Source organism: Engystomops pustulosus, chromosome 7, assembly GCF_040894005.1.
Source record: "Engystomops pustulosus chromosome 7, aEngPut4.maternal, whole genome shotgun sequence".
In the NCBI taxonomy this organism is placed as follows: domain Eukaryota; kingdom Metazoa; phylum Chordata; class Amphibia; order Anura; family Leptodactylidae; genus Engystomops; species Engystomops pustulosus.
Genome location: NC_092417.1, coordinates 28,802,413 through 28,821,556, shown reverse-complemented (window position 1 = coordinate 28,821,556; position 19,144 = coordinate 28,802,413). Strand labels below are relative to the sequence as shown.

The window sequence follows — 19,144 nt, the reverse complement described above, 5'->3', positions numbered from 1 at the left end:
GACTTGTTCAGGGGGAGGGGCATATGATGATCATAGTGAGGGTTCCACCATTTGGGGCTACTTCTATAACCTACAGCGGGCAGTTTCTACAAGGGAAGGCCTTGATTTTACACGTTCAAGGCAATGGTTGCCCATTGACTGCTGAAGCATAAAGGCTGATTTGTGAAGGATAGAGAAGAGGGTCTCATTGTGAAGCCATGGAGGTGATGTTTGTCTAAGGCAAGGTTGCCGAAACATTGAGAATATTTAAGTTTAATTTTCCAACAAATGAGAAAACACATTCAAGAATCATTTATAAATAGGGGACACTCCTTCATGATCTCTATGTGTGGTAAAACTTGTGCGTGACCCTCTTAGGCGACTCGAGAGAATAGACCTGGCTATTACACTATACATTTTACTGGGCCACTTGGGTTTTTATTGACGGAGCCCATTATATTACACTTATACAAAGCAGATATGACTGTATATTACAAGACGGTTCATGGGTTAATAAACAATATAGGGAAACATTGACACATCGAGGCTTGGGTGGAATATATACGGAGCACAAGGAATATATTTCCAAGAAATAGAACAGGAATCAACATTCGATATCTCGACAATGGTCACGGCTGAAGGAAATCCCATTTAGCCCTCCATTTATTCAGAGCACATGATGCACTACACATATTACTCTGCGCATATTTGCTCTCAGGCAAAGAAGAATAGATAATGGCTAATCCAAACTACTGAGGATAGAAACGACATATGTATCTCACAACAGCCGAATGGTCAGATATTCCACCTTGCTCACTCAACTGAATCAAGATTCATGCAATTTGTCTTTCTTCTACACTTTACATTTACTATCCTTGTAGATGTGATGGCAGTGGTGGATTTGGAAGACATTTTGGCCATTACAAATATTTTTTTTTTTTTTAATTTTTTTTTGGTAGCATATTTACCAAGAACTGACAAACTGTTTGCTCCCCAACAAGCCCAGGACTTGTTGCCCTGCTGTTCTATCTCCTTTTCTAATAGTTTCCCTTTAAGTAGGGTTTAAAAGCAATGAACCTGGACCAGTTAGTGTGTTTTTTAAAACATTTTTAATTGTAATGATTTATAAAATGAATAATATGATAAAAAAATAGTACGCCTCATTTATACTGTTGTAGTGAAATAAACTAGGCTGAAATCTAAGCCTTCTGAATGAGCCTTCTCAGTGAGGTTTTTTGAGGCTTAAGAGGGCAAAACATCCCTTTACGTTTCTTTACTTGAGATGTTGACAAAGTCTATAACATACCACAAGAGGTTTGGTCTGGTGACAATCTCGGTTTAGTGTGGTCTCCAATGGAAAACATTTATATTAAAGTTAAGCTCCACCTTCTCCATGGACAATATCGTCTCCACAAACATAATCTCCAACCCCCAACAAGTTTTCTTTTGCTCCCCTCTTGCCAACCTACAACCTTTCTCCTTTACATCCTTTGGAACTTCCTCAATCATCTTATACAATTTCATAAGGAGCCTAAAAACCTCCCGGGCAGGGTCCTTTTTCGTAATTTTTTTTTTTTGACATTTGTTGAAAGTCATAGAGAAATGGTTTTAAGCACTTAAAAAAAAATTAAAAATAAGAGTATCCAGTGATATATCAAAATGTCCTCAAATTTGGGGGTTAAGAATTACTCATCTGGATCAATATCAACCTCGTGAGGTTTTCAAAAATGTAGAATTTTTCAATAATTTTGCCAAAATCATTATTAGGTTCTCACTACTTGCCCATAAACCCAACTCTTGTTGCTTCAATTTTTTGTTGTAACCGAAAACTATAATGTCTGTAGATGATACAATACAAAGGTCACACACTGATATCTGTCCCTTATATAGCAGAGAAAACAAGTGCGTCGTATGAATCCTGACACTCGTTCACCGTCTCCTCGTGTGCTTGAAACCAGAAATGTTTTATAGAGGGATTTATGAACAAAGGCACAAAGAAGGTTCTCGTCATTGATGCTGCCGCGCAACATCACAGCCTGATCCTTCCTGGCACAGTCTGTCAATGTTGATTTTCCAAGATATCAGGATTTTTTTTTTTCCCAGCTTTCGAGATCTACGGCAATAGGCAGTGCAGAAGCTGCGCCCGCTCGGAGGACGAGCAGAGAGCTGTGAACGTTTAGCATTCTCCCTTGGGAAGGACAGATGTTACGTTGTAAAGGGCTGCATGATCCATTGTGCACAACAAGAGGAGAGCGTTCCATAAATAACAGCGTACGGGAGGAAAAAGGTTGGATCGCAGTTAATCAGGTCACTGCAATCTTATCAAGACGGGATCTCATTAAACAAATCACTGGAGAAATGCATTTTTATGAAGAGCCGAAACCTGCACGGGGGGTGAAATATGCAACACAGCAGAATCGTTCAACAGCGGTAACAAAAAACAGCTGAGCTGAATCTCCTGCACTAGCCTCTATTTATAACGTATAGATTGCTGAACACGGGGAGAAGCCGAGGACGGCAAAAAAGCTGACTTACCTGGCATTCTCTGCAAGAAGGCTGTTTGTCCCGTTTTTTCTTCTTCATGTTATATTACACAACGTCCGTTTTGTTTTATTTTTGAAGCCAACTGCTTCAGGGCACCAGCATTTTCATGGTTTCAGCAACTCGCAGGGCTAAACCCTGATCCACGGCTTAAATAGAAAAAGCAGAGAGGGGAAAAAAAACTCCTTCCAATCACAGCTCAGCTATTGACAGTGTTCCGGGGGTAGCGAAAAGCATTTTTTCCAAGAAATGACCAGTGGGAAGTAGGATCTAGAAAAGGGTGCTGCAAAACAGCTCGGATGTGTTTTTCCTGCAAGGAGAGGAAAAAAAAAAAAGAAAAAAAATCTTCCTGCCTTCACAACATCATTCATTGTTTTCTCTCCGAGGCTTTTACCAACGTCGTGTGCTGCCTACGTGTCGCCGGGGCTCTACGAGCTGAGGTGGATACTCGATTGGAATCAATCAGTTAATGAAATAAGCCGTGTTGAGGTTGACAATCTTGGCTCGAGGTTCTGGGTTTTCATTCCATTCCCCAAAACATTATTGTGATTGAACAGAAGACTTTAAAAAAAAACCCAAGTCTTCTGGGCATTTAACAATTAATAGTGCCTGGTCCTAAATGGGTTTGGCTTCCGTAGTATAACACGTAATCTTCTATTGCCCGATGTGGTGACTAGATCAAAATCAGGGAGAGATTTTGGAACTTGAGACAACCCAAGCATAACATTAGTTTTACTTACAAATTACGGGGCATGGTCCTGATTTTTAAGGTATTTTGCCAACACATATTTTTTACAAAAAAAACATACCAATATTATAAAATAAATAATTTCAAGCTCCTTACCAATCCCCTGCTTCTATCATGCCAAAGGTTCCTCACCAGTCTATATTTACCTAGCACCAAGGACCTGTGATGACTGTTTTAGCCAATTACTGGCCACCTACTGTCACCTCTATGGCCAGTGACTATCTATGATGGTCAGATCAACTCAACAGGTCTTCCATGTCTTTTCAAAGGACCAGGAAAATGGTAACATAGGATGAGTTATCCAGGTCCCTTATGCAGTTTTCATACCAATGACCTATTTTCAGATGCCTGAGGACGGCGGATTGGCTTGGGGCCAGGTGTAGGCTGCCACCTATCACAGGTTAGGTCAGCATAAAAAAGCAGGAGGGGCCTGAAGTATTCATGGTCAGCTATTCTATTCTTCAGCTATTTAGTGAGAAGTCAATAAACATGAGTTACTTATGTCCAGCAACATGGGGGTTAATGTGGGTCAATGCTTGTAAGAAACCCTCTGATTTTTTTTTAAGGTCCACTTTTGCCCATTGACCTTAAATAGGGTTTCACAAGGTGACCCCCTACTAGTCTTGATTCAGTATGATGACATGACACGTTACCACTGACTACAGTGCCGTTTACTCCAAATATATCACCCTACAGATGTAACACTGGTTGAGAGTTGCATAAACTTACTTAGTTAAAACAAATCAACCATGGATAAACCAAAGGCCACCTACTTATAAATCCAGACACCACGACTGTGGTAATCGACTTCTATCTGTTATCCATGATCTCCTTCCTTCTAAAAAATATACTAATGAGCATAATAATGCTTATTAAGGACATACGTACTCAGACCCTTTGCTATAACACCCGCACTATTTAGTTCTGGGGGCCAGAAAGGCCTCCCTCTCTCTAGATGATCTTTGTGATGTTTCGACACCTTTCAAGGAATCAACTGATGGGACATCATTTGGAAAAAACACGGTCCTCTTTATTGAAGATCTCACAGCTAATATTTCATATTAATGCAAAAACCAAGCCATGAGAAGGAATAAAATGTCTGTAGAGGTCAGGAGACAGAATTGGTATGTGGTGGCACAAATATAGGAAAAGTTGAAAAACAATTTATGCTGCACTCCCAAGAGGATAGTAGCCATGATGATTTTTAAATGGGAGGGGTTTGGAACAACCTGGAATCAGTCACGCCACCAACATAAGTAATTGGGGGAGGGGTGGATTTGATAACTGAGGTTAACAAGAACCCATAGGTCATTCTAGGGCTCCAGATATTCAATGTGCAAAAGGTCGACCATCACTGCACCCTTCCATCAACAAGAACAAAACCTTTCTTCAGTAAAAGTCACTTGAAAGCCTACCTGAATATTGCACAAAAAAAGCACCCAAAATCCATCCGACTGAGTGAAACAATGGTGGAACCAAAATTGAAGAATTCTGACTCAATTCTAAGCATCGTGCCAGGAGGAAACCATTCACTGCTCATCACTTGACCAATATTAGCCCTACATTGGAGCATGGTACTGGAAGGTTGGGTTGTAGGTCAAGGTTGCACTAGGTCATAGTGCAGAGTTATTCTTAATCAAATCCTTGGTGCTATGAGCTTCATACTGAGCCAAAAGTTCACCTTTGAATAAAACAATAATCCTAGCTACAGAGGCAAAACTGAAAATGGTCCAAGCAGTGCCTTGACTTCAACCTAAATTAACATCTCTGGAGAGACCTGAAAATAGTTTTCCATCAATGGTCCACATTCAACCTGACAAAGCTTACGATAAGCTGGATATTCCCAAATCCAGAGGTGCAAGTCAAGTGGTCTCCCACTCAAGACGACTCGAAGGCTGAAAAGTACTGAGTAAAGGTTCTGATTACTGATGTCAATGTGCCAGGAACCCAGACCTGCTGTGATGAAACCGTGAGAATTACAAACAAGCCAGTGGTATATTTTGAGGCTAAGAATCACTGCCCAATTTTGTAGACTAGGACAAGTCCCAGTAAGTCGGCAGAAGGGATGTTTCTTCCACATCTTGTCTTACTTAATGCGATATAAATGATTGCGGGAGAAATGACACTTTAATATTTCACTTCTTAATCAAAGAGCTTGTTAAACTTTGGGAGGGAATCTTTGGAATTTATCTAACAGAAGCCGATGCATTATTTATGCTGCGAGTGATAGAGCGCTATCCAAAAAGCAACGGATCGACGAGAAATACGACAGTAATCTCTAATACGCAAATTGGCAGCCCCAGGAGCAGCACATCAAAATTGCTGTTTATCTAGCTGGGAAGGTTGTCTACCAGGGAGATGATTAAAGGAGATCTTATTATATTAAAAGTGAAACTTTACTTTGTCGTTTCCAATTTTTTGGTAATTTAAAGTAAAAATTTATTATAAGAAAATTACACATTTGTTAAAGTTATTACCGTACTCCAAATATATAACGCAGAAAACCTTGGTCACAGCTCTACTACTATTAGTCTTAAAAACACTCGAAACAGGTGGATCCCGATGAGAAAGAGCAATTCCACCCTTCTCCACTACACTAAGAGTAGTCTGTAGACTGCTACAGGCAAGAGAAGGGTTCTCTTCCTTAAGGGGAACCTGTCATCAAGAACAGGAAAACCAAACTTTACTAATACCCTCCCCCCAATGTGCCTTTGTTAAAAAGCGCAGTGCAGGTTTCCCATCCTCTCACCACCAGTTAAATTGTTCCCTAAAATTTTTCAGCCTTTGTCTATCTTGGTTCCGCCCACTGATACATGACCCCAACTATCACTGTGTAGCCCCTCCCATCTTGGGTGCGTGAAACGGTGCCAAGATCTGCAGTTACATAGTGCTCACTGCTAAATTCACTATGCAGCAAGCGCGATATCATTCTGATAAGGACAGGAAGTAGACAGAGAGAAGACTTCCTGCCTCCTCAGGCTGAATTTTGATTAGACACTGAGCTGCCAATTAAAAGAAGGAGGTGTGGTTCTCTGGCACGGCGTGGTTGGCACTGGTCGACTCTTCTCATTTGTATATCAGAAAAATGGGTGTAATCACGGGTAGAGTGCCTCAGATAATTTTAAGTGGTACCAGCAGGTAATACAGGTGTGAGGGGTAAAATTCTGATGACAGGTCTTCTTTTAAGGGATCCTCCTGATTTGGTTTGTTGAGACCAATAAGAGTTTTATGTGGACTTTCACCAAGCAACAACAAACCCTCCAACTTGTGTATATGGGGTGATCTTCTATATTGCTTGTGACATTTTTTTTTAACTATTTACATTTTTTTCATCAAAAATGTAATATTGTTAATTAAACTCTTGAATTTCTGGGGTGCAGATAAAAAGATGGTATTTCCTGCTCCACAGCTCATTTTTCAGCTTTGCTGTTGAGACCGGGGCAGTATTTGTAGAGGTGTTTCACAGCCCAATTTTAATCTAAAGTTCTCGACCAGTTAAGGTGGATGATGATGGAAATATTTGTATAATTATCTTACAAAAAAACTGATGAAGCAATTCTGCCCTCACTCATAGCATTACATTCCTGATCTGTTCCTAACCAGGCCCCCCTCCGCATCTTTACCCCTCAATCTACAGCGACAAACAGGAAATGATCCTTCAGTCAACCACCTCACCAGGTGATTGGCTAAACAGCACTTCCTGTGTACACAGAACAGGAAGTAGAGATCTGGGGGTGACTCGATATGCAATGCCAAAAGAGACATTTTTAACAAACAAGAACATGTACAGCCTGTGGAAATGGGCCGTATGTTGGCCACATCTAGCACAGAACGGGACTCTATGCATTATACTGGCAGAATTGCAGCACCGGTAATGTTTTCTCAGCAGACAGGCCTCCTCAGGCCAATGATTGGGCACACAGGGGTTCAGAGCAGGCATGGTAGTAGTAATTACACTTTGACCCATGCCCGGTTTTCCAGGATGCCTTAAAAACATATTGAAGGCTTTATTTATTTTTTTTAAATAACTGTAGACATTAAAAGGGACTGTTGATCAGCGTCGGCAAAGCCTAATTACATCCCCTGAAATGTGAAAAAAAAGCCCAAGGGAGTTTTTATATTCCTGGAATCGAAAAACAGATGAGTAACAGATTATTTTTCTGTAATTATGTCGAGATTAAAATCTGGTGGAGCTCTGGAGAACAGAGCGGCAGTGACAGCACTTTCTTCTTACAACCACAAGGCTTTGTATGCAGATGCAGACCCGCCCGGTTGTGGTAAAACGCAAGCCTTCGGAAATAAAAATCCAATATCTTTGTCATTTTTGAGCTATAATTTACACAAGTTATATTTTAGTACCTCGGAGAGCATAGTAATTTAAAGTACGTCCTGGTGTGGCTACGGGAACAAAATAATAAATTCTTTCTAGATATAGATCACTTGTACATACAAACTAGGGTGTTTATGTTAAAGGGATATCCCTATATTAAGAATATAGAAACAGGATATATAAGTTGTTGATCATAAGCAGTCAGGAGAAGGTTCTTTCAGTGTCCTCTGTAAAACTAGGACTTTGGTTTAATCCCAATGGGACGGAAATTCATGGCCAGGTACAGGATTAGGCTATATCTGACAATTTCATACACATTGAAAGCATACACACTACAGCTCCATTCAACCAGGAGAAATTATACTTTATCTCAAAATTGGTGGGGGTCACTGAGACCTCCCCGAGCTATTAGACAGTTAAAGGGAGTCTAGCCAATGCCAAATTACCCAACAAGTAAAAATATTATATTGAATGAATAGCCCTATGTATTCCTTGTCAATTGGAGAAAAATGTCTTCCTCCTAAAGATTCTAGGTCCAGTGGTCCTAGATGTGTCCTAAAGCAGATGCGTCTTCCTTTCTACATTGCCCAAGGTCAACCAGCAGCAGCCTACACTAAGCCTTTGCATTACGAGTGACATCTCCTGAAGAAAGAAGGTGTATAACGAAGAAATCGGGTGAGCCAGAAAGCATAGCCCCGCCCCCTGTGCACTAATTTGCATAAAGGTAATAACAAAGCTTTCTTTACAATGATAGATCACTTGGAAAGAGCCTATGGAAGTTTTACAAAGTGTCCTACACATTGATATTTTTATTTGTAGGGGGTTTCGGGAGCTGGAATTTAACATTTATCTTCTGAGCAGTTCAGAAGTTTTGATTTTTGGATAATTAATTTTAGAATTATACAGAATGAAAATATTCTGCTGACTGAGAATTGCAAAATAATCCTGTGACAACAATAAGATAAGGGAATGGAAGCCACAGTAGAGTACGGGCAAGCTAGAGTAGACATGGTGTTACAAACCTCCTGTAGTAGAGGTAATGGAAGAGGAATGGAAAGGATTAGTCAGAGAAGGAGAGACAGGGATGGGTAGCTGTTGCCAAATAGTGGACCAATTACATAGTCTATTTCCCAAAAAGGCTTATAGCCCAAGGAAGAACTTTGTAGACGCAATGAGTCATGCAATTCGTTGAGGACAATTATGCAGGTCAACTGTGAAAGACTCGTAGTCCTAGATATTAGATAGCCACCCAACCAGTAATGGTTGGTACACGGCCTACTGCACCACCCAATTGGAAGCCTATTGGTCATCCCACTCTACTTGTATCACTTGGTGAAGGAGTCATCAGCCGTTTTGGTAAGGGTGTGAAGTCTTACAAGTCATGAGCTGAGATTGTTGTTGTTAGGTTCACGAAACCAAGTGATGTCTAAAACACGATGAAGGCGTAAACCATTGAAAAACTTTTCAAGGACTGGTTCTTTCAACAGTCTGTGCCAAGTCATAGGATTGCCAGAGGGCAGAAAAACCATCTTTTGGCAGGACGCGTTCCTCAGCTTTGGAAATAGTTCAAAGCGAGACGTTTGAAGCGCATATTTATGCAAATGTGACATCTTTAGTGCATACATTTTATTGATCCAGAAAAAAACTTTTTTCCTATGAAAACTACTAACAATCAACCAAGAATATATATTTTTTTAATTAAACAAAATTATAGCATATTAATTGGAAACATCCAAAGAAGGGTCCAACACTGTATCCGATTCCCCTCATGGTGGAGACATTCACAGCAGGTGGTAGATGTACCATAGGATGTCTATACGACCGTACATACTGTATGATGTTGAGGATACTAGACTGAAATATAGATAAAAACTGTTCTAGAAGACCTTGGACTCACAGGAGCAGAATTATCAATTTGTACATGACAGAATTTAGTTGTATTTTGCGCCCCCTACAAAAAAAAAACTATGTCTTTTAGGTATTTTTAACACTTGTGCAAAAAAACAGGTGAGACCTCTGAAGGGGCGTGACTTCACAAGAAAAGGGGCATGGACCAATAACAATTTGCATCTCACAAACGGCACACATCTGTTTTAAAGCAAACCAGTCACGAGGAACGTCATTTTAAGCTGGTGACAGGTCCCAATAGCCGTTACTATGCTGATTTTAAAAATGCCACTGTCAGCATTCTGAATACAACCACTACTTTATAAAAATTTGTTTCACGTTACCTGGCTCTCTGCCAGCAGCATGTGGTGGAGGGCAGCTACAACCGGTGTGTGCCTGCTCAATGCACCTGACAGAAAAATGGGAAGGGAGCTGTATGAGTGTGGAAGAGAGGAAGAATATTATCGAGGAGACCGAGACATAGACACACAGGAAGCTGCCCAACCCCTTCCTGGGAATTGGAGCCTGTCAACAGCTAAAAATTACATATCGGTGACAGTATTGAAAACCAAGCACACAGACATGCTGGTGTGCACCCCCTCTTGTAGGATCTGCTCTTCTTTAAGCTTCTTATATCCTGCTTTTTTAGAAAAAAAAAAAAGCTTTAAAAAGTATGCAAATTAGCCTCCAGGATTCCAAGCTCCATTAACCCCTATGGAGCCCAGAGCCCCTCAGGCTCATTTGCATAATTTTAAAAGCCTTTCTTTTTTGGTAAAAACCAAGACATAGTCCCCCAAACTCCCTCCTAGACACACTTTCTGACATACGAGTCTCTCTTGCCCTAATCTTGACATACCATTAATACCATTAGAGGCAGCCCTGGGGTGGAAGCTGCGTGGGTGGGTGCTCAAATTTGACTATTGTTATAAGGGCATGTGTGACACTTCAGTTGAACCCATTGTTGTACAGCACAAGCTGCACATGTGTGACTATAAACATGCTGGATGTCTCTATATGTTCTTTTCCTTTCCTTTTTACTGTCTTCTAAGGTAGCACACCAAGTATGTATGCTGAATAATTATACGCTGTCCCCGGCTTTATTTTCTTCTCCTTTATGCAGGGTCCTGCAAGACCACCATCTATGTGCTGTGACCGTTGTGTACATCGTTTCTCCAAATGCCCTTTAATAAAGTTTTATTGTTGATTTAAAAAAAAAAAAAAAAGACATAAGAAGCTAAAAGAAGAGCAGATCCTGCCAAAAGGGGGCACACACCAGTATGTCAGTGTGCTTGGTTTACAGTCCTTCATCCTGGTAGTAGATTTCCTTTATGGTTGCACCGTTTTACTTTCAGATACCAAAGGGGCAGATTTGTCAAATGTGTCTATTTAGGATTATATATATGAATTTGTGGCAGGTACAAACCAGAACCGGTCACCATATCCCATTTTGTAGTCAGACTTGGAGCATCTAAATAGTAGCGACAAAAGGACATTAACAAGGATTATCAGAATTTTCTGGATCACTTCTGGCCTATTTCGTCGAAATTGACTACAGATGCCATAAATGACTTCTGTAAAGGGTTACAAGCCCCAATGGATGGATATAGTAATAGTAACTGTATGTAACGTGCTCTCTCCCTCTATAGGGTCGGCCGTGTATCTTGTACATCTGTAGTCACTGGAGACAAATTGTGTGCGGGTGACTACTTCTGCATTCACATGGCATCGCGCTCATCAAACAAGAGCGATTTGTTTGTTTTGAAAGGAGGAAGAAAAAAATAAAAAAATAAAAGGAGAGAAGAAAACTTCCCAGGGGGTAAACAGTCTGACCCAAAACCAGGCTTCATCTGGCTAGAGGGCAAGGGATGTGATCAATTCTGGTTGGCAGCACATACATGTACTAAAACCCCTTGGATTTGTAGGAATTATCAGTCCGTTCCATTTAACTCTTCCATCTGCAGATTATACATGGGCTATCTGTATTACGGCCAAAGATGTACAAATTTTAAATGATTATATTTAATACAATAATTTCATTAATTTGCAGCCATTTCAGCATCTGATTTCGGAGCTGCATTAACCATCCTGAAGGCTTCAGAGCGGAAATTCCATTGCGACTGGCAGCTTGGCATTACCTGAACATGTTGCTTGATGGGCAATAAGGCAGTTTTACGCCCCTAGCAACTAGGTATGGTTGTGATTGGCCAAGTGTGTCCACATGGTGCCCACCTGGTCAATCACAGCCGTGCCTAGTTGCTAGGGGCGTAAAGCTTCCTGATTGGCTGATTGCAGCCGATCAAGCTAAAGGTGTGGGTTTGGTGGAGCTGTTTAACAGAGAACCCCGAACCTAAAGTTTGGGCCGCTCATTTCTAGTAGTAAAGTTTGTACTGTGCTATTAATTCTGACCATATATATAATATATGAGAGATATATAGATATATGACCATATATTAATGACCATACAAACATGCCTATATAAGTTATTGGTGGCAGTGGCATAAATTGTAATCATAGCAGGGTTAAAAGACGCGTAGGCGCATTTTATCACTCTCACATGACAGGAGACAGGACAGGAGATGCAGTTACTGCCGCTCCATAGAAGCCAGCGATGCCGGTCCATAGTAGCTCCATAGAATCTAGTCTTGACACATCGGGCTCAGCTAGAAAATCAAGTTATAATTAGCATGAATGGGGACAAGATGTCCGGCACTTCAGACTGCTAATTATGCATGCCCCCACACCTGAGGTGACGTCACACGAAAGGCGTGAAGTCAACTCCCTCTCTCAGCTAACATAATTAGCAGCCTGGAGTGCCGGACATCTTGTCCCCGTGCTCCAGGCTGCTAATTATAACTTTCTTTTCTAGGTGATCTCGGCGTGTCAAGACTAGCAGAGGACAGCTCAGCGATCAAGACATATTCTAGTTTTTTTTGTTGTTGTTGTTGTTTTCTAATGTTTTTTTCCCCTTTAAAGGACATTTACCAACAAATCTAACCCATGAATAATAGGTGAGGGGAAGGTTTAGTAAAACAAAGAGATGATGCCAGCCTCAGAGCTGACAGCAGACATTCGAAGACTATGGTGAAGCAGCAACACAGCCAGAGGTGTAAAGGAGTTGTAAAGACTCTACAGCAATCTGGTAGAACATGATTGAGGAAGACTAGGTTTTCTTGAATATTAAAGGAACACTCCAGTCAAACCTAATTCATTGAATACTGCATGGTGCAGAACCTAAAGAAAAGAAAATAGACAAAAGCACAAATATCCTTTCATTTTTTTTCAATCTACAATTTATCGGAGCCTTTGTGACAGAACAAGCGGCTCTCCGTGTGGTTTCCCAATCACTACAGATTGCTGGAAGGGGCTCAATGTGCCACAAGGACTCCTCAAGTTACACAAATAAAAAAGTGGGCATATTGCAGAGTCAAAATGACTGTAAGCCAATTGTGAACATGGAATAAGGCGTCCGATGACCTTAGTGCTTGCTTGGCAATGTACAAAGTTACTATTAAAAAGTATAGAATGTACTACAATACTCATCATGCAGACAAGGAATAGTAAACGGAAAGCCGTGTTATACTCACCTCTCGGGTGACTCTTGGGTGGGCCTACGCTTGCGGGAAGGTATGAACAACTATACCTTATTATCGACATCTACTTACTTTTGGCGTTGGACATGAAGCAGTGGAAAGCCTTGATGTAGCCTGCGCCCGCGGTGATTCGGACGGGGTGGTGCTGAGTGATGCCGTGTCACGTGGTAGTACCTGCACCCCACGAGAGATGATGGAGTCCGGAATCTGCACGAGGGAAGGCGTATTAGGATTATCAGAGGAGGAACATAGGAACAAGACAAGAGAAAAACAGAGAAACGGAAACTTCTATTACTTCTCTACTCCCTGCTTCTTTACAAGATAAGTTATAGAATGTTGACGTATCCGACGTCTATGATAATGGGATAATAAGTAGTCGGTGTTCTGTTATTGCACGGGGGTCCTCTACTGTCTGTACACACTACTGCCCTGTGGGGATTTGTTCCCCTTTCCCTTTTTCGACAGGGTTATCTGCACTTTGTTTGCGGATCGGTACAGCAGAATTCTGCAAAACTTTAAGGGGTTGTCCACTTTCAGCAAATTACTGATATTGTTTGTGTAAGGAAAAGTTGTACAATTTTCCAATATACTTTCTTCATCAATTCTTTTAGTTTTCTAGATCTCTGCTTGCTGTCCTGCTATAGAAACCTTGTATGTTTATTTCCAGTGAATAGAAATCTGTCCCTGGTCATGTGATGGAAACGCAGCGAGTAATAAGAACTGTGTGACGCTAACGGCTCGTGCACCTGCCTATCCATTACATGACCATGGACAGATTTCTATTCACTGGAAATAAACATAGAAGGTTTCTATAGCAGGACAGCAAGCAGAGATCTAGAAAACCACAAGTTGATACAGAAAGTATATTGGAAAATTGGATAACTTTTCTTTACACAAACCTTATTAATAATTTGCTGTAAGTAGACAATCCCTTTAAAGGAAATCTACCACCAGGATGAAGGATTGTAAACCAAGCAGCCTAACATATTGGTGTGTGCCCCCTCTGGCAGGATCTGCTCTTCTTTAGGTTTCTTATTCCCTGGTTTTAAAGAAAAAAAGGCTTTAGAGTTATGCAAGTGAGCATAAGGGGCTCCAGGCTCCATTAACACCTATGGAGCCTGAAGCCTTACAGGCTTATTTGCATAATTTATAAAGCCTTTTTTTGTGAAAACCAGGGCATAAAAAGCTAAGTGGAGAGCAGATCCTACCAGAGGGGGCACACACCAGCATGTAAGTGTGCTTAGTTTACAATCCTTGATCCTGGAGGTAGATTTCCTTTAAGTATGGTGGCTTTCCCATTGAAATGGAAGTGTGGCTAAGCTTGTGTGTTCCATTTGTTACTGTTCTACGGGACCTTGTCTCAGTGCTTAGATGGCTAGCTGGTGGCTAGCGACTAGCTGCAATGCTGTCTCCCGTACACTGCACACAGAGAGTAGAAGTGATCCTTGCAAGTCTTTCTCTACTATACATAAAAGCAATAGCAGCCTGGGGGACATTATAGTGTAGAAGTGAGCAGTTTAGCAGGGAATTCAGAAGAAGAAGATCCATCCACATCTCCGAAGGTGTCGCTTTGTTGTCATCCATTGTCCCCCTTCTCTCACCCTGCCCCTTCCCTTTCCCTACACTAATACGTGAAGCCTGTAACCTGATCCCTCAGTGAGCTGGAAGTCTAACTAGTTTTCCAAGACGGATTTCGCAGTAAATTGATAATGAGCAAAAAGTCTTTTTCATCTTGTTTAGACCATCCATAAGTATTATGACAACACATTTTGAGTGACTACTAAAAGTTAATAAACAAACATAGGAAAAAAAGTATAAAAAGTTGATTTTAAAGTGATTGTTACATAAGATACAATTAGTTATTAGGAGGAGTTAATGAGCAACATAAATGAAGACATAGACAGGGAGCCCGATGCACAATATCTATAGGAGCTGCCTATCTCTACATTGTATACTATGTACTAGACGATATCTGGGAGCTGTATAGCTGCTCCACTTGTTGTCTGGATTGAAATGCTTCTTATTTATCCTCATATTTTGCTCGAGTAGAGAGTATTTTTTTAATTTATCCCTCGCTGTCCTTAGGCCCCAATTATATTTCATAATAATAAAAATAACAATGTAGATTTTCTTTGCCTAGAAGCAGCACAGCTCAACAGCACATTGTACGCCTACACACTTACCTTATACAATTATATATCTAATAAGGTAGGTTGTTATACAGCAACTGGAATGGAGCTCCTACTACTTTAGTATCAGTTGATATAAAAAAGAAAAACATACGAATTGATGCTTCACTAAATTAGGTTGAGTTAATGAAGTTTACGATGGTTTATTTGTTGTGGGCTACGCGTTTCATGACCAAACTGCTCTCATCCTCAGGGCCATTCGGTTTACATGAAGGTCCAAGAGGAGCCAAAGTGGTAGACTTGAACGTGAAGCCTGTCAGCAGTGTAGATAGATAGATCTATCTATGTATCTCCCTATAGATATCTCATAGCTATCTATCTATCTATCTATCTATCTCCTATCTATCCATCTATTTCACAGCTATCTATCTCATATCTATCAATCATTCCATTTATCTCCTATCCATCTCATATCTATTTATGTATCTCCCTATCTATCTCCTATCTATCATATCATCTCTCTCACATATCTATCTCTCTCTCTCACATATCTATCTATTTATCGATCTCATATCTACCTATCCATCTCATATCTACCTATCCATCTATCGATCTCATATCTACCTATCCATCTCATATCTACCTATCCATCTCATATCTACCTATCCATCTCATATCTACCTATCCATCTCATATCTACCTATCCATCTCATATCTACCTATCCATCTCATATCTACCTATCCATCTCATATCTACCTATCCATCTCATATCTACCTATCCATCTCATATCTACCTATCCATCTCATATCTACCTATCCATCTCATATCTACCTATCCATCTCATATCTACCTATCCATCTCATATCTACCTATCCATCTCATATCTACCTATCCATCTCATATCTATCTATCCATCTCATATCTATCTATCTATCTATCTCATATCTACCTATCCATCTCATATCTACCTATCCATCTATCGATCTCATATCTACCTATCCATCTCATATCTACCTATCCATCTCATATCTACCTATCCATCTCATATCTACCTATCCATCTCATATCTACCTATCCATCTCATATCTACCTATCCATCTCATATCTACCTATCCATCTCATATCTACCTATCCATCTCATATCTACCTATCCATCTCATATCTACCTATCCATCTCATATCTACCTATCCATCTCATATCTACCTATCCATCTCATATCTACCTATCCATCTCATATCTACCTATCCATCTCATATCTACCTATCCATCTCATATCTACCTATCCATCTCATATCTACCTATCCATCTCATATCTACCTATCCATCTCATATCTACCTATCCATCTCATATCTATCTATCCATCTCATATCTATCTATCCATCTCATATCTACCTATCCATCTCATATCTACCTATCCATCTCATATCTACCTATCCATCTCATATCTACCTATCCATCTATCCATCTCATATCTACCTATCCATCTCATATCTACCTATCCATCTCATATCTACCTATCCATCTATCCATCTCATATCTACCTATCCATCTCATATCTACCTATCCATCTCATATCTACCTATCCATCTCATATCTACCTATCCATCTCATATCTACCTATCCATCTCATATCTACCTATCCATCTCATATCTACCTATCCATCTCATATCTACCTATCCATCTATCCATCTCATATCTACCTATCCATCTATCCATCTCATATCTACCTATCCATCTCATATCTACCTATCCATCTCATATCTACCTATCCATCTCATATCTACCTATCCATCTCATATCTACCTATCCATCTCATATCTACCTATCCATCTCATATCTACCTATCCATCTCATATCTACCTATCCATCTCATATCTACCTATCCATCTCATATCTACCTATCCATCTCATATCTACCTATCCATCTCATATCTACCTATCCATCTCATATCTACCTATCCATCTCATATCTACCTATCCATCTCATATCTACCTATCCATCTCATATCTACCTATCCATCTCATATCTACCTATCCATCTCATATCTACCTATCCATCTCATATCTACCTATCCATCTCATATCTACCTATCCATCTCATATCTACCTATCCATCTCATATCTACCTATCCATCTCATATCTACCTATCCATCTCATATCTACCTATCCATCTCATATCTACCTATCCATCTATCCATCTCATATCTACCTATCCATCTCATATCTACCTATCCATCTCATATCTACCTATCCATCTATCCATCTCATATCTACCTATCCATCTCATATCTATCTATCCATCTCATATCTACCTATCCATCTATCCATCTCATATCTACCTATCCATCTCATATCTACCTATCCATCTCATATCTACCTATCCATCTCATATCTACCTATCCATCTCATATCTACCTATCCATCTCATATCTACCTATCCATCTCATATCTACCTATCCATCTCATATCTACCTATCCATCTCATATCTACCTATCCATCTCATATCTACCTATCCATCTCATATCTACCTATCCATCTCATATCTACCTATCCTTCTCATATCTACCTATCCATCTCATATCTACCTATCCATCTCATATCTACCTATCCATCTCATATCTACCTATCCATCTCATATCTACCTATCCATCTCATATCTACCTATCCATCTCATATCTATCTATCTATCTATCTCATATCTATCTCATATTTATCTATCTATCTCATATTTATCTATCTATCTATCTATCTATCTCATATTTATCTATCTATCTATCTATCTCATATGTATCTATCTCATATGTATCTATCTCATATCTATCTATCCATCTCATATCTACCTATCCATCTCATATCTACCTATCCATCTCATATCTACCTATCCATCTCATATCTACCTATCCATCTCATATCTACCTATCCATCTCATATCTACCTATCCATCTCATATCTACCTATCCATCTCATATCTACCTATCCTTCTCATATCTACCTATCCATCTCATATCTACCTATCCATCTCATATCTACCTATCCATCTCATATCTACCTATCCATCTCATATCTACCTATCCATCTCATATCTATCTATCCATCTCATATCTACCTATCCATCTCATATCCATCTATCCATCTATCTATTAGAAAGTCCAGCAGCACCAAAGCAATAGCAAAAAACTTAGTGGGTGTGAACCCCAAAACTGGTCTTGACACACAAGGCAAATGTACTCCACAAAAATGAGACTGCATTTCTAATTCAATGGTAAAAAAAAAACCGGATGGGTGCAAAAGGATCCTGAATAGGGTCTGAAACGTTGCACTTGGGTAAATAAAGCACCCATCTGTTATTTTTCACATTGAATTAGGAGTGCAGTCTCATTTTTTCTTCTATCTATCTATCCATCTCTCTATCTATCCTTGTTTAGTATCAGATAGGGGTACAATAATAAGGGCCCATTCTACAAGCAGTGACTTGGACACTACTCCTGCATAGTTTGTGTCATGGCAGTCTACCTTCCAAACTGGCATAGATGTCTGATACATAAATCTGACTTGCCAAGGTGCTCCTGTCCTGCGCCCCATGCGGTATTATTTTCCATATTTTTCAATTTAGTGTTGTCTTATTTGCATATCCGAAAACCTGCACACAAGACACAATGGGGCTTATTCACAAAGGGTCCGCGGATGCACTTTCATCAGGTTTTTCCAACGTTTTCGGGATTTGGGCAGTGGTGACAAGATATTTAACTGGGGATTGGGCGCCGGACGATCCGACTGATTCGGATTGAGCGCGGGATTTAACTTTTAAACGGTGTCGCAAGACAATGCACTTACATGCACCAGGAAGAAGAAGGTGAACCCCGGCGGACCTGAGCGGGGAAGCTACACATGAATACTCTCTGTATCGATTCCTCAAGATCTATGCTTGCCGAC

At 40.1% G+C, this 19,144-nt stretch overlaps 1 protein-coding gene across 30 annotated transcripts in view; it reads right to left on the bottom strand.

Moving 5' to 3' along the window:
- The window catches only part of GPHN (gephyrin), a 231,199-nt gene that overhangs the window by 51,095 nt on the left and 160,960 nt on the right, over positions 1-19,144 (bottom strand). For all 30 annotated transcript variants that reach the window (XM_072115197.1, XM_072115191.1, XM_072115194.1 and 27 more), the window contains one exon: positions 13,148-13,282. In XM_072115197.1, coding sequence (XP_071971298.1) covers positions 13,148-13,282 — 135 coding nt within the window. The remainder of the gene's footprint in view (positions 1-13,147; positions 13,283-19,144) is intronic.